The sequence below is a fragment of the Canis lupus genome, chromosome 28, assembly GCF_011100685.1.
Source record: "Canis lupus familiaris isolate Mischka breed German Shepherd chromosome 28, alternate assembly UU_Cfam_GSD_1.0, whole genome shotgun sequence".
Classification (NCBI taxonomy): domain Eukaryota; kingdom Metazoa; phylum Chordata; class Mammalia; order Carnivora; family Canidae; genus Canis; species Canis lupus.
Genome location: NC_049249.1, coordinates 16,629,604 through 16,643,897, shown reverse-complemented (window position 1 = coordinate 16,643,897; position 14,294 = coordinate 16,629,604). Strand labels below are relative to the sequence as shown.

Genomic DNA, 14,294 nt, shown 5'->3' with positions numbered 1-14,294 from the left:
CCTTGTCTTTTACTTTGCTATATACATTTTAGTTATTTTCTTAGTGGTTACCATGGGGATTACAACTGACAGTTTAGGTTTTTTTGTTTTTGTTAAGATTTATTTATTCATTCATTCAGAGAGAGCGAAGAGAGAGGCAGAGACACAGGCAGAGGGAGAAGCAGGCTGATGCGGGACTCGATCCCGGGTCTCCAGGATCACACCCCAGGCTGCAGGCGGCGCAAACCGCTGCGCCACCGGGGCTGCCCGACAGTTTAGTTTTATAGCAAACTAATTCAAATTAGCACCAACTTAGTTTCACTAGTATATAAAACTCTACTCCAATACAATTCTGTCCCTCACCTTTTCTGTTATTGTCACAGATAACATCTTTATGCATTATGTGTCCATTAACATAGATTTATAACTAATGTTTTGTGCATTTTTTCCTTTATATCATACAGGAAAAAAAGTACTTACAAACCAAAAATACAATAGTACTGACTTTATATCTACCTATGTAGTTGCATTTTTAATTTAATTTTTTAAAATTTCTTCTTATGACTTTGAGTTACTGTCTAGTGCCTTCTAATTTCAGGTTGAAGGACTCCCTTTAGATTTCTGGTACAGGAGGTCTACTAATGAAGAACTCCATCAGCTTTATTTTCTCAGAATATCTTTTTTTTCCTCAGAATATCTTAAATTCTCCTTCATATTTTGTTGTTAGTGTAGGTGCAAAAATCATTATCAAAACTGCTGATGGATACAATGTGAATGGTAAAGAGAAAGATCAAGAATTAATCCTAAAATGTTGGGCAGGCCCGGTGGCGCCACGGTTTGGCGCCGCCTGCTGCCTGGGGTGTGATCCTGGAGACCCGGGTTGAGTCCCGCATCGGGCTCCCTGCATGGAGCCTGCTTCTCTCTCTGCCTCTCTCTTTCTCTCTCTGTCTCTATGAATAAATAAATAAAATCTTAAAAAAAAAATTCCAAAAATGTTAGCTTTTGAGCAACTGAGTAGATGGTAGTGTCATTAACTGATATGAGAAAGACGGAACATGTAGTTTTGGGCTGGGACATAAAACAAAGAGTTTGGGCCTTTGTTAATTTGAAATACACATAAAACATTCCAGTGGAGGGTCATCTGGGTGGCTTGAGCATTTGACTCTTGATTTCAGCTCAAGTCATGATCTCAGGGTCATGGGATCAAGCTCTGCATCTGGCTCCTCACTCAGAAGGGAGTCTGCTGGAGATTCTCTCCTACTCTCTTCCTCTGCCACCCCGCCCCCCTACCCCAGCATGCACATACTCTCTCTCTCTCTCTCAAATCAACAAATTTTTTAAAGACCCATTCCAATGGAAATATCAACTGGACAGAATTTAGAACTGAGATATAAACTTAGAAGTATTCTATATATAGATCACATACAAATAAATACATATGAATTATCACATATAGATATTTACATATGCATAAGACTGGTAGATTGCAGTACATCTGCATACATGCAGACTGGTAATGCATACAGACTGGTAGATTGATTAAGCCATGAGAATGCTTGAGACCACCTAGGAATGGGACGTTGGCCGATGCCCAAAGTCCAATTCTGATAGATATAGCAGAGAAGGAGTCAGTAGCAAAACTGAGAAAGAGTTGCCAGTGAGAGAGGAAACTTGAAAATCATGAGAGAAATGGCTCCAATGATAAGGAACTAGTGCACTATGTCAGTTACTTGATAAGAACAGTGGAAAGTTTGGGCAAGAGGTCAAAAAGTTGACCAAAGGAGAGCAGAAAGGAGATGTGGTAGCTCTACAACAGTGTTTTTTAACCTTGGCACTATTGACATTTTGGGCCAGATGATTATTTGTTGTGAAAGATATTCTGTGTATCACAAAGTTTAGTAGCATCCCTGGCATCTATCCTCTAGATGCCAGTAGCAATACTTCCCTCCAGTTGTATCAGCCAAAAATTTCTGCAAACAAAATCTTAATTTCCTATGGTAGGGCAATATCTCTAATATTTGAGGAATGCTACCCTAGAGAAATGCTTGAACTGAAAATTTTGAAGCTGGTATATACAAGGTCAAGGGTATGATTATGGGAGTTGGGTGTCTTTAGATGGAGAAGGGATCATTGAAAGTGAGAAATTCAAGGAATTGAGAGGCAAAGCTGTGATCATAAGATAAAAATAATTTTTAAAAAGAATAGTAGGTGGTGTGGTATAATATAGTGGCATGAACTACAAAAAGCTAAGCTTTTGAGGAAGAGAGGAAAGGTAAAATGTTAACCGATGGAACTCTTACACAAATTTATTTTAGAGACATTAGAGTTTCAGTATTAGCAGTCTGGGAGAACTTCATGAAAATATTCCTCGGGATCCCTGGGTGGCGCAGCAGTTTGGCGCCTGCCTTTGGCCCAGGGCGCGATCCTGCAGACCCGGGATCGAATCCCACATCGGGCTCCCGGTGCATGAAGCCTGCTTCTCCCTCTGCCTATGTCTCTGCCTCTCTCTCTCTCTCTCTATCATAAATAAATAAAAATTAAAAAAAGAATATTCCTCAACTTCATGTAGGCAATTTGAAGTAAGTGCAAAATATCTAGGTGTTTAAATGTATTTAACTCACTCAATTTTATTTATTTTATTTTTTTATTTTTTTGCTTTTCCACTAGCTACAAACCTGATATCATTGTGCCTAGCAGCATTAAACTACAATCCTTTGTGGGTTTTTTTCTTTTTTTAAGATTTTATTATTCATGAGAGACACAGAAAGAGGGGGGCAAAGACACAGGCAAAGGGAGAAGCAATCTCCTTCCCCGCAGGGATCCTGATGCAGGACTCGATCCCAGGACCCCAGGACCACACCCTGAGTTGAAGGCAGATGCTCAACCACTGAGCCACCCAGGCATCCCTACAATCAATCCTTTGTTGATAGTGTCAGGAAGTAGAGCAGAGTCAGGGTACAAATGCATACAGACTGGTAGATTGATGATGGCAAAAGGAGTTCCTGCCTTATAATTGACATATTAAAGTAAATTAGCTATGCCATTCAAATGTATTTGATAATCCTTTCTGTTTAGTACCTATCAGCTTTTTAGTGATCAGTCATTTTTTTTTAAATATCTGCTACATTTTTTTAAAAGAAGATAGAAGAGTGCCTGGGTGGCCAGTCAGTTAAACATCTGACTCTTAATTTCGGCTCAGGTTGTGAAATCAAGCCTTTCATGGGGCTCCATGCTGGCAATGAAGCATGCTTAAGATTCTCTCTCTCTCCCTCTCCCTCTGCTCCCCCAACTCACGCATGTGCTTTTACTCTCAAAAATCTAAATAAAAATAATTTCTTAAAAAGATGATGCAATTACCTCTGTGATCCAAGTGTTTTCTAAGAATAGCATTCAGCTTCAGATATTCTGTATGCAGAGTCCTATGAATATCAAAATGTACTTTTTTTCAAGACTCAAGGACAGAAGAAAGTTGCTAGCATGATGGAAAGTAAAGATGTCCACAAAGGAATATTTCAGATTGAGTGGGAACATAAGAAAATGGAGATGGAAATGGAAGATCTAAATCAGAAGGCTTGGGATATTCAGATGCTATTTTTTTCAAGAGATCGTCAAAAGGTAAGTTCTCCCTGCCCCACCGTATAATTTTAATTTCATTCACTAATGTATTCATTCATTCAAACAGTATCTACTAAGATGCCTCTGTAATATTAAGCACATTCTAAGCCAGTTGTTTTTCATGGATATGTCTATGAATTCTTCTGTCTTCCAAGGATTTCCTAATTGTCAGATCCAGGGGTCTGTTCCCCAGTTATCACTATCCCTCAACTGTCAGTAGCAATTTGACCATCTTAACTGCTCATTCCTCTGGCTGTTTTCAACTCTATTTTCTTCTATTTTTCTTGCATGTCAGGCCACTCTGCCTCTTTTACTGAATTCTCTTTTGCTTCTAACTCTTTTTTTTTTTTTTTTTTTGTTAAAGATTGATTTATTTTAGAGACAGAGAGCACAAGTGGGAGGGTCAGAGTGAGAGAGAATCTCAAGCAGACTCGGAGCTGAGCGGGAAGCCCCTTGCAGGGTTCCATCTCATAACCCAGAGATCACAACCTGAGCAGAAACAGACACTCAACCAGCTGTGCTCCCCAGGCGCCCTCTAAATTTTAAATATGACTATTCTTTACAATCCTGCCTTTAGCTCTGCTTCCTTCTATGCCCTCTCCTTTGATAATCTCGATTTTTCTAACTTCAGTGACCACTTCTAAAAGACTGATCCAAGTTCTCTATTCCTGATCTCCCTCAAGCTCTATTTTGACATTCCCACCTCTCAACAGCAACCCTTCTTAATGTGCTCATTTTTGTTCTTTTCAACCACTTACTCAGGCTTATAGTTGCAGTCATCTTTGATTTCCCTCTCCCCTGTCTTTCAAGCCTTGCCTAGTTTACCTATTTATTCTTTATCTCCACTGCCATTAGCCTGGCTCAGTTTTTCTTTTCCATGATTTAGACTATTGTATAATGATCTAACTGGGGGACACCTGGCTGGCTCAGTTGGAATAGCATGCAACTCTTGATCCGCAGGGATTTCAAGCCCCATGTTGGGTGTAGAGATTACTTAAAAAAATAAACTTAAAAAAAAATTCCTAGCTGGTCTCTTGACCTTTGGGCTTTCTCTTATCCAATCGATACTATATGTTACTGTCAGATTAATATTGCTGTTCAGTTCTAATAACATTACTACTCTCCTAAAACATTTTAAACTGCAACTTCTTCCTGGCAAACAAATTATGAAATTTTTAGGTGGGTGCTCTGCACCCTTCAACCTAACTTTTCAAATTCATTCCCACTGTTCCTCATATACATCAGTATTATCAAACCAAACATTAATATTTTCTAGGATTTTACTCTGTGCCTTTGCTCATTAGTTTTTTAACTTGAAATATCTTTCCTTATTTTTTTTTCACATCCCAAATCTATTTTTCAAAGTCTAGTTAAATGCTACCTGCTCTAAAAAGCTTCTGGGTTTCTCCAGTACATTCTTTCTCAAACCACCTTTGAGTTTACATGTCACTATACACATTTTCTGGCAACTAATCATGTCTACTTTTTTTTTTTTGAAAGCTATAGTCATATTATCTATCTCTGTATCTTCCTTAGTACCTTTAACTCGAACATTCTTAATTAATGACTCAAATTAGATAGACAGTAAGTATTTGGTGAGTTGAATAAAGGAGAAAATAAACTCTAGGCATTTGTAATTATTAATATACAGGTAAATTATCAATAGCCAAATATAAATAAATATTATGGCACAAAAGTCATATCAATCTTAGATAACTTTTATGAAATTGGTAACTTTCAAAACTAAGACTGCTTTATAAAGTTACCTATTGAAAGAATAGAGAAAAATATTCTTACATATTTTGGGGTTTTTTTCTTCTCCAAGTACCTAAATGAACCAAACTATGAGACTCTGATTGCCATTCAGATTGGAATAATGGAGCAAACCATTGCTGTTTTAGAGAAGGTAGGTCTCAAAGTTATTGATCCTTATAATCCCAACAGTTGTGAATTATTTAAACAAAGTAATAGTGTTCCAAATAATGAATTCAAACACAGCTTAATAAAATCATGGTCCTTTTTTGACATTCATGATCTAATTAGAGGCCCCTGAATGGTGTCTTTGCAACCATAAAAAGTGTGGTAGACTGAAGCACTTTCTTTTTTTTTTTAATTTATGATAGTCATCAGAAAGAGAGAGAGAGAGAGAGAGGCAGAGACACAGGCAGAGGGAGAAGGAGGCTCCATGCACCGGGAGCCCGATGTGGGATTCGATCCCGGGTCTCCAGGATTGCGCCCTGGGCCAAAGGCAGGCACCAAACCGCTGCGCCACCCAGGGATCCCTGAAGCATTTATTTTAATACTAGAATTAACCCCTTGGGAGATATCTAAGTGTATGTGAATTCCCAGTTTCACATTAAGTTGTGATTTATGTAACAGAATGTTGATGGTCTTTCCTTGGAGTTGTAATGCCTTTGTTTTCTCATAACTGCTTAACAAATGCTCAGTGTAGATTGTATAGCATATATAAGATGGAAAAGAAAAAAAAAAAGATGGAAAAGAAGTAATCTCAAGGCTTTATGTGTTTTTTTTAATATCTAAAAAATTCTAAATTTTTTTAAAATTCAGGTATTAAAATATCATGCTACTTTTAAATAATTTAGTTACTGTGTGCAGGCATTATGTTAGGCAGTAGGGATATGGTGATAAAATGATATCTTGATGATAATGAATTTAAATTTTAAAAATAGTGTCTTTATAAAATACTTTTCTTTCAAAATTATTTTTTGGGGTGTCATGGAAACAAAAATTTCAGACCCACAAAAAGAATGTGGAAAACTGCAAAAAACTACTAAAAAAACTGGGAAGGTACAGCAATCAAAAAGATATAGCAAATTATACTCTAAGCTGCAATTTACGAGAAGAGCTGGTTGCTGTCTCCGAAAGGAAAGAGATCTGTAATGCAGTGGGTAAGAATTTTTTTTTCTTCACTCAACTGTAGGTTTCTTTAAAAGTTACTACCATTCCTGAAATCTGGTCAGTAGTTACAAAGCTACCAGCATTTCTTCCACATATTTAACTGATTCTGAGTGCTGTTTCTATATTTGAATGCCTTAGATAGTAATCCAACTAATTCTCTTCTTCATTTTTGGGGTAGGGTCTAAACTGACTTGTGAAAAGATTGCCAAAGAACGATATGAAAACATGATGGAACAACAAAAGTTAACAAATATTGCAAAACAACAAGCTGAACAAATTTTAATACTGCAGACTGAACTTGAACGATTAAGGATGAAAACATTTCCTGCACTTGTTCAAATGTAAAAACGCTGGTGGAACACACAAGACAACCAATGATTTAAAAAATAATTTCATTTCATTAAAATGGTATTTTTCTCCCATATCAGGAAATTTAAGTAGAGCTTCTTAGTTGCATTTTTAATAGCAAATTATTTAACTTTAATCATTATAAAAATGTTTGTCTTGCATGAATGTGTAAAATATCATGAATTGTTTTCATTCACAAGTGAACTGAAAATATTCAAAATGTATTTTACTCATTTTCTCATTAGTCTTGATGTTATTCATAAAAACAAAAGATTCTTAGCCACTCCTGGCATTTCTAGTTTTATAAAATTACCAGAAAACTTAAGTTAATGGAAGATTTTTACATTTTTCTCTATTTCCCAAGTTTTCTTCAGAAAACATTTCTTCTATAATCAGAAAAAATTTCTCAGAACATTTAGGTTTATTCCCAATTCTAGCAATGAGAATAAAATGAACTATTTCCTTTTACCAAGCCTTAAATCATTTGAAAAGTACATTTTTTTCTGCATATAGTCTTCTACATTGCATATTCATTGTAATAGATGATGTAATAGATAATTAAATAATGAGATTAAGTGGTCAGAAACCTGCTTCACCCTTCAACAGCCTGTCCACTGCTGCATTCCAAGATGGTACCACTAGGATTATTTAGCATAATCTCCAAGTAACGTCATGGTCTCATTCTTCTGAAATTTGTCAATTAAATGTTAAATTTAATCTGCAACACCATATCCAATGTGCACAGGTGTAGGTAAAGCAAGAGAGCTCATACAACCTTCTATTTATAAAAAAAAATTCTTTAAGAGGGGATCCTTGGGTGGCTCAGTGGTTCAGCGCCTGCCTTTGGCCCAGGGCATGATCCTGGAGACCCGGGATGGAGTCCCGCATTGGGCTCCCAGCATGGAGCCTGCTTCTCCCTCTGCCTGTGTCTCTGCCTTTCTCTCTCTACCATGAATAAATAAATTTAAAAATCTTTAAAAAAACTCTTTAAGAGATTTAAAAGCTCCTATTTAGAGGACCAGTTATACCGTATCTGATTACCTATATACTCAATACTGGGTAGGAATCATAAGAGAAATAATAGGCCCAACATCATTTTTTTTCCCCCAACATCATTTTTAATGATAGCCTTCCTTAGTACCAGAATGACTCAAGTACTAAATTTGGCTGATTCAGCAGAGGAGTGCCCACTGGTAACATTTCCTACATCTTGGATCCTTCAGAATTGATCCACTTAGGATCCTCCTAAGTGATTGTGGGGGTGGGAGGCTGGACCCAACGGTGGAAAAGTGTGTGAAAGGTACAAATACTTTGTACTTATTATGAGATCACCAAAGTTCTCTGTCCTGTTGGTCTCTGTCCTGATTCAAACATCATTCTACTAGGCTTTTTTTCTCTCCATTTTTTATGGTGATACAAATTCCAGTGACCCAGATTAATCTGTTGCCTAATTTGGCTCCATTTGCTCATTGTCAATACCACAAATTTCACTGTAGATTCCTAGATCTTAACAGCCTATGTGATTTCTATTTCTTAGTGGCTACTCTGGGTGATTCTGACAATTCAAGCTTTTTGCTTTGAGGCATAGATAGAGTGGAGGTTAGCCGAAATCTCTTGCCTGCAAGCTAAATTCTACTAGCAGCACTATTCAAGAGACATTTTCTGGTTTTGGGGGTTGGCATTGGAAGGGCACCAGGGTCATCCATCCCAACTCTTTTTTTTTTTTTTTTCCAACTCTTGATATTGTCTATGGTACTGATTCCTCTCAGCTTCTGGTGAACTAACAGCAATTATATTTTTATAGTTCTTTAAATTACCTATGCTGTCAAGTAGTAAGGTAATTAATTGGGACAAATATAGCACAGTTCTAAGTATAGGACTTAGTAGGGCTCTCCTGCTGGGTTGCTGGTTTCAAATCCTGGGTTTACCACTTCAGCTTTAAATAACTACTTAATTTTTAAATAACTACTTTAGCTTAAATTTGGGATGCCTTTAAAATTGGGATGCCTATAATTTTAAAACTCAAATGAGTTAACATACTTTTTAAACTGGCACAAAGCAATTGCTAAGTGAATAAAGTTTTTATGAATAAAAATACAGTATTTTTTTCATTTTTATGAATAAAAATATAGTACTCAGTGATTTTTTAAAATAAATGTATCCCATTAAATAGAGGTGAAATTCAACAAATTATAAAATAGAGTCCCTCATTTTATTTCAAACTCTCCCAGAAGTCTAATCCATGTTCCATGACCCACCTCCTGTTGCAGGAATATCTGCTAGAGCCCCTGGCACCCAGCCAGTGCCTTGAAAATGCCCATTACTATGTCCCCATCTGCTCTCAACTCTCCCACATTTAGGCCTTCTAGCTGTGCAGTAAGCAGCAATGGAGGCTGATAAGCTCACAACAGGACAGCTCCCTAGAGATACCCATGTGGGACTCTCAGGGCCAGGGGAGGCCCATCTGAGGCCTGGGCCAGTCCTCTTGGGTTCATCACAAAGACAATGGCAGTGTCTAGAAGGTAAGAATTTGTGTGTGTGGCAAGAGGGGAAGGGTAATACCAGCATGGACACTAACAATGAGAATAGATTAAGAACAGGGTCCTAAGGTCTCCTGCTATGCCAAATATTAATGGTTTGTTAGATATAGGGCAGGACTGGGCCAAAAACAGGGTACACTTGGAGGGGGAGGGCCCTCAGGGTAATGACTATTTTCCTACTAGTAGGGAAATACTTTCTTTCAGGATTTTTTTTTTTTTTTTAATCTAAGTGAAGATGTTTACCCTTTAAAAGAGTCCAAAAGCAGAAACCGAGGAGGCCCTCCAGAAGGACTGGCAGGTAGAACCAGGAAGACACTGATCCACAAAGTTCTTTCCATCTATCACCTCTGCTTTTCTTGGTAAGGGCACATACTGTCCTTCTTAACACACCAGCTTTTCTGTTTCCAAATTTACCTACAACAGCTTCAGCCACAAAAAGAGATGGGCTTTCTTTTCCTAAGCACAATTCCAATTCTCACACTGGGCCAGCTTGGGTCATATTTCTGTATGCAGCCACAATGACAGGTAACAGTGTATAATACAGCAGGCAGAAGCAGCCCTATGAAGGTGGGTTTCTGGCTGAGGAGTCACTATGAAATGAACAGACGAAGCTAGAAAGGTAGACGAATGTGAAGGACCTTGTATGTCTTAATGTGGGGGATGAGGATATGTTGTTTTTAAGAGAGAGATGGCCATTTCACTAAATGAAATGAATGCAATAAATTTGAAGAGACAGGGAAGAATAGAAATTTTGGACATATAAATAAGTTTAATTACCTGCTACACCATTCAGATGGAAATGTGGGGTAAATGGATAGAAACAAGGGTCATAAACTTAGAGGAGACAGGCCAGCATTTTTAGACAACTTTAGGTTTAGACATTCACCAGACTGAACTAATTTTTAACATTTAAAATAAAACTCTAAAACTTTTTTTACCACAATAAACAAAACGTATTAAAATTGACCTCCAGAAATGACCCAATTACTTTGTAAACATGATTTAATTTTTTTTCACATTTCTTTAAATGTCAAGTTTTCTCTGGCAAATTTATTCAAAATACTAAATTTTCATTTTAGAACTTACTTTACATTGCAGAGTGCCCTAAACTGACATTCATCAAGACACCTTTCTCTAAGCCCTAATGGTTTCTACCTTCCTTTTAAGATGTGTTAAGTAAATTTGTCATTCTCAAAAATATTCCAGAGAAAAAAATTATGAATTAAACACCCATAAATTCTTCTTCATTTCTGTTGTAGTGTAGCAGTTTATCATCTAACCCACAGTGGTCTATCAACTGAGTAAGGCTGAGTTTCTTGTTTTCCTCAGACATAGCTGACTGCAACTCATAAAGCAACAGCTGGCTACAGCTTCTCCACTTCTGTATTAACAACTGTAACTGAGACAGGTCATTCTGAAATAAATAAAAAAAAAATCAGTCAATAACTAGCGAGGCATCCTATTTTAACATACTTAATGAAAGTTGTTAATCAATGAGTAGGTTTAAAGGGTAACACACGGTCAGGATTGGGACTTCTACCCAGGAAAAAGTAGGATGGTTTTAAGTGGAATGGTTACAATGACCCAGAAATTGAGTTCTATGGCTATTTTATTTGGTCCAAGCTTTGGACCATTCTTACCCTCAGGGACAAATCAAATCATAAAATAGGGCAAAACTATGTTCAGAAGCAACAATATGGGTTAAAACATGCTTTTTCTATTACAGCTGTACTTTTAAAAAATGAATATATTCAATGTAATATAAAAATATTCAACTTAATATTTTTCAATATTCATTTTCATTCAATATTCAATATTCATTTCATTCTCTCATAAAACCCAAATCGTTATATTTAGAAAAATCCTAAAAATTCAAGACAGCAAATAAAGATGAACTATTCCACCATCTATTCCACATTGGTGGGAAAGAAGGAGCCACTAGATATACATAAATGATCCACGTCAGTAAAGGTTACCTTCTTCCAAGTGCCCAACCTCTATTTAATTCAACCTATCTGTGTTGAAATCTAAAATTTAACTTCTTTGTCTTATCAAACAAAATACATTTTAATAAGTTAGAAGAATACAAGATTATTACTAAAAATATTTATTATTATACTTTGTGGCCTGTTTGTAGCTTTTTAAATCATTCACTGACAGCTGTCACACTTTCAGTCTCACTGTGCTTGCCTCTCATTTGAAACTAATATTGCTACAGGCTGGAAATTAGAAAAACTTCAACTGCATATTAAATGATAGCTGGGACTTTTTAAAAGTTGAATCTGGTGTTTAGGGGCCTCTTCTCTAAATCTATGACTTACATTTGAGTTACAGTTGGTGGAAGACAGTTTTCTCAATATTTGGCTTATTGTTTATTATGCTTAAATAAACTTATTTTCTCTTTGAAATTACTTTCCTATCATTTATTTTTTAAAAAATAAGAAGTGGTTCTGAAATTATTCTCACCTTTGATCTATACATTTTGACCAGTTTTAGCCTCCGAAGAAGATCTTCTTTCTCCTCAATCTGCTTCACCAATTTTGCTCTTTCTTCACTTAATCCTTGTTTGGAAAGATCCTCATTCACAAAGTCACTCTGGAGATCACTGCGTGACTCAGTATCAAGAGACTTAGATTCACAAGCACTGATACTCTTGAAGGTATTTTTCAAACATGTACTTTCTTTGAATGGACTGTCTATGTGTTTAAAATTTTCTTGAAAATCCAAACAGTTTTCCTCTATTGAAGGTTCCTCAGGAAAAGTCTGATCGTTTTCTTCATTCTCTACTTTAAGACGTTTTACCGCACTGTAACAGGAATTAAATGAAAATCTAGTTTTCCTTAGTCGTTCTCTAAGTGTTGCACTCATCGGCTGAAAAGGAGCACAAAATAGTAATCAAGAAAAACATTCTTGTGTAAATAAATCTGCTAGAAATAAAGACCTTAACATTTCTATAGTGAAATAAAGACCTTAACATTTCTATAGTTGACACCACTAGATGGCTTTCTCTTTCCACGGATCTAAAGTAACCATCACAAAATGTCTTTCAATTCCTGCAAGCCCCATTAATTTTATTCTTTTTATTTTAGCAAAGTCAGCACCCTTCCAAAACAGTGTTGAGACACTTACCCCAGTCATCCCAAACATCTGTTCAGCAACTGTCACACTCCTGACACTTCTGAGTGCCTCAGAGTTACAAATTAAGGAGAAGACCTAGCTCCCTGCCACCAAAGACCTTCAGAATACTGCAGATTCAAACTTGCTCAATTTGGAATTTTGTAGTAACCTGATCTGAAACTAAATGAACATAATTGATACCAGATGAAAATGGTGGGGGTAGTTCAAACTCATTATCATAGGAGAAAGGCCTAAAATTACTTAATAGTCAATAAAATCTCTACTTTTTGATCTACACATTACGTTGATTAACAGTCTTCAGTAGAATTAAACCCACTGCTGGCACAATACCTAGAAATAAAGAATAGCTCCCATGCAAGAGCTCGGATATGCATACTTGTTTTCTTGAACTACTTGGGCGGGGAGATGGTGGACTGGCACAGGCCTGCGGAGTGCTAGGTGAAACCACGGCTGGGTCGGATGGGCTTTCCATCTTGAAAACGCAATCTTGGCTTACCTCTACAAAATTGAAAAATAACAACAAAAAATAACCAATCAGAATGTAAATACATACTGTTTCTGTAAAAGAACTTTTTACTGCTGTACATATCACCTCCACGAATAAGCCAGCCACAACTTCACTTAGTTGGGGTCCATTCTTGCTCGTTTTGCAGTTTTCCATTTACCTTCCTACCTACGACCGTGTGGGTCCACGTGGTGACTACCAGGACAAACGAGCTGGCATCTCCCTATAGAAACGCTCTCCACTTGTTTTATCTACATTAGAATATCCTCAGATCTGTCGTGTACGGAGTGGGAGAATTAACTGTGGCATTTTTTTTTTAAGATTTTATTTATTCACGAGAGACACAGGCAGAGGCAGAAGCAGGCCCCGTGCAGGGAGCCCGACGCGGGACTCAATCCCAAGACCCCAGGATCACGCCCTGGGCTGAGGGCGACGCTAAACCACTGGGCCACCCAGGGATCCCCTAACTCTGGGATTCTTAAGGAACTCTAATTTATAAGGAAATACAAACTCAAATCCTGACCCGAAAAAATCATCAGAACTGTCACAGTACCTTGAGCCCTATAAAGCTGTGTGACTAGAACCAATGACCACGGGGCCTGAGGAACAAGGAACAGGAGCGCAGGTAAGTGTACGCCCGTCTGTGTCGTTTGAGCAGCGAACTGACCCTGGAAAGGAGAGTTGGCACAAGTTTGTTTCCTCAAACAAAGGCATCAACTTTGGGGGGGGGGGGAGGGGGGCATTTTCCTCCTCCTTCCACCACAGCAGAAAACCCACACTAGCCCTCGGGAGCCCCCCGGGTCAGAGGAAGGGTTGGGAGGCGCCCTGCCCGCACAAAGGGAGCTCCGCTCGACGCGCCCGCAGACCCCGGAGCAGCCCACCCCCCACACTCCCATCCTCTCGCCCGCCCGCGCTCTACCTCCCTCCTCCACCTCCCAGAGCGCGGAAAACGCGCGCTGCCCTGGGGGGCGGGGCCGCAGGGGAAGCGGAAGAGACGCGCGATTGGTCCGATTGACCGACGCGCAGCGCCGCGTGCCTCAGCGCCCCGGGAGCGGCCGGACTGCGCGTGCGCGGTCTCCAGCGCGGCGAGGAGGCGGAAGCGGGCGGGGTCACGCGGGGCCCGCAGAGACGTGTGACTGGCCCGGTCGACAGTCGCTCGGCGCTCTGCCCCGCCCAACGCCGGAGCGCGGCGGCACAGGGCGCGCGCGGCCGCCAGCCTCCGCAGGGTTGGGGGCGGGCCGGGCTGAGTT

General features: G+C 38.6%; 2 protein-coding genes across 7 annotated transcripts in view; one reads left to right on the top strand and one right to left on the bottom strand.

Moving 5' to 3' along the window:
• Nucleotides 1-6,950, top strand: part of CFAP43 (cilia and flagella associated protein 43) — a 111,529-nt gene extending 104,579 nt beyond the window's left edge. For 2 of the 3 annotated variants that reach the window (XM_038578720.1, XM_038578718.1), the window contains 4 exons: nt 3,430-3,594; nt 5,420-5,500; nt 6,350-6,503; nt 6,692-6,950. In XM_038578720.1, coding sequence (XP_038434648.1) covers nt 3,430-3,594; nt 5,420-5,500; nt 6,350-6,503; nt 6,692-6,858 — 567 coding nt within the window. In that variant the 3' untranslated portion in view covers nt 6,859-6,950. The remainder of the gene's footprint in view (nt 1-3,429; nt 3,595-5,419; nt 5,501-6,349; nt 6,504-6,691) is intronic. The other variant, XM_038578719.1, reaches the window with a different exon arrangement.
• A 3,200-nt stretch (nt 6,951-10,150) lies between these two features.
• SFR1 (SWI5 dependent homologous recombination repair protein 1) lies at nt 10,151-14,092 on the bottom strand. Of its 4 annotated transcripts, none has more exons than XM_038578723.1 (5): nt 13,964-14,092; nt 13,598-13,712; nt 12,916-13,037; nt 11,868-12,272; nt 10,151-10,815 (listed from the first exon to the last, which is right to left on the bottom strand). In XM_038578723.1, the coding sequence occupies exons 3-5, from the start codon at nt 13,009-13,011 to the stop codon at nt 10,624-10,626; spliced, it is 693 nt and encodes a 230-aa protein (XP_038434651.1). In that variant the 5' UTR covers nt 13,012-13,037; nt 13,598-13,712; nt 13,964-14,092; the 3' UTR covers nt 10,151-10,623. The 4 variants fall into 4 exon arrangements, with proteins under 4 accessions (XP_038434651.1, XP_038434649.1, XP_038434652.1 ...); XM_038578721.1 differs by lacking the exon at nt 13,964-14,092 and adding an exon at nt 13,926-13,946; XM_038578724.1 differs by lacking the exon at nt 13,964-14,092 and adding an exon at nt 13,880-13,923.
• Between the last annotated feature and the right edge of the window lie 202 nt (nt 14,093-14,294).

Bases quoted from the DNA above. Each gene is read 5' to 3' on its own strand.
- SFR1 (XM_038578721.1), bottom strand. The intron at 13,038-13,597 runs GTACTGTGACAG...TCAATTTTGTAG, and splicing joins ACAGCTTTATAGGGCTCAAG to AGGTAAGCCAAGATTGCGTT. The intron at 10,816-11,867 runs GTGAGAATAATT...TATTTATTTCAG, and splicing joins TCAAAATGTATAGATCAAAG to AATGACCTGTCTCAGTTACA.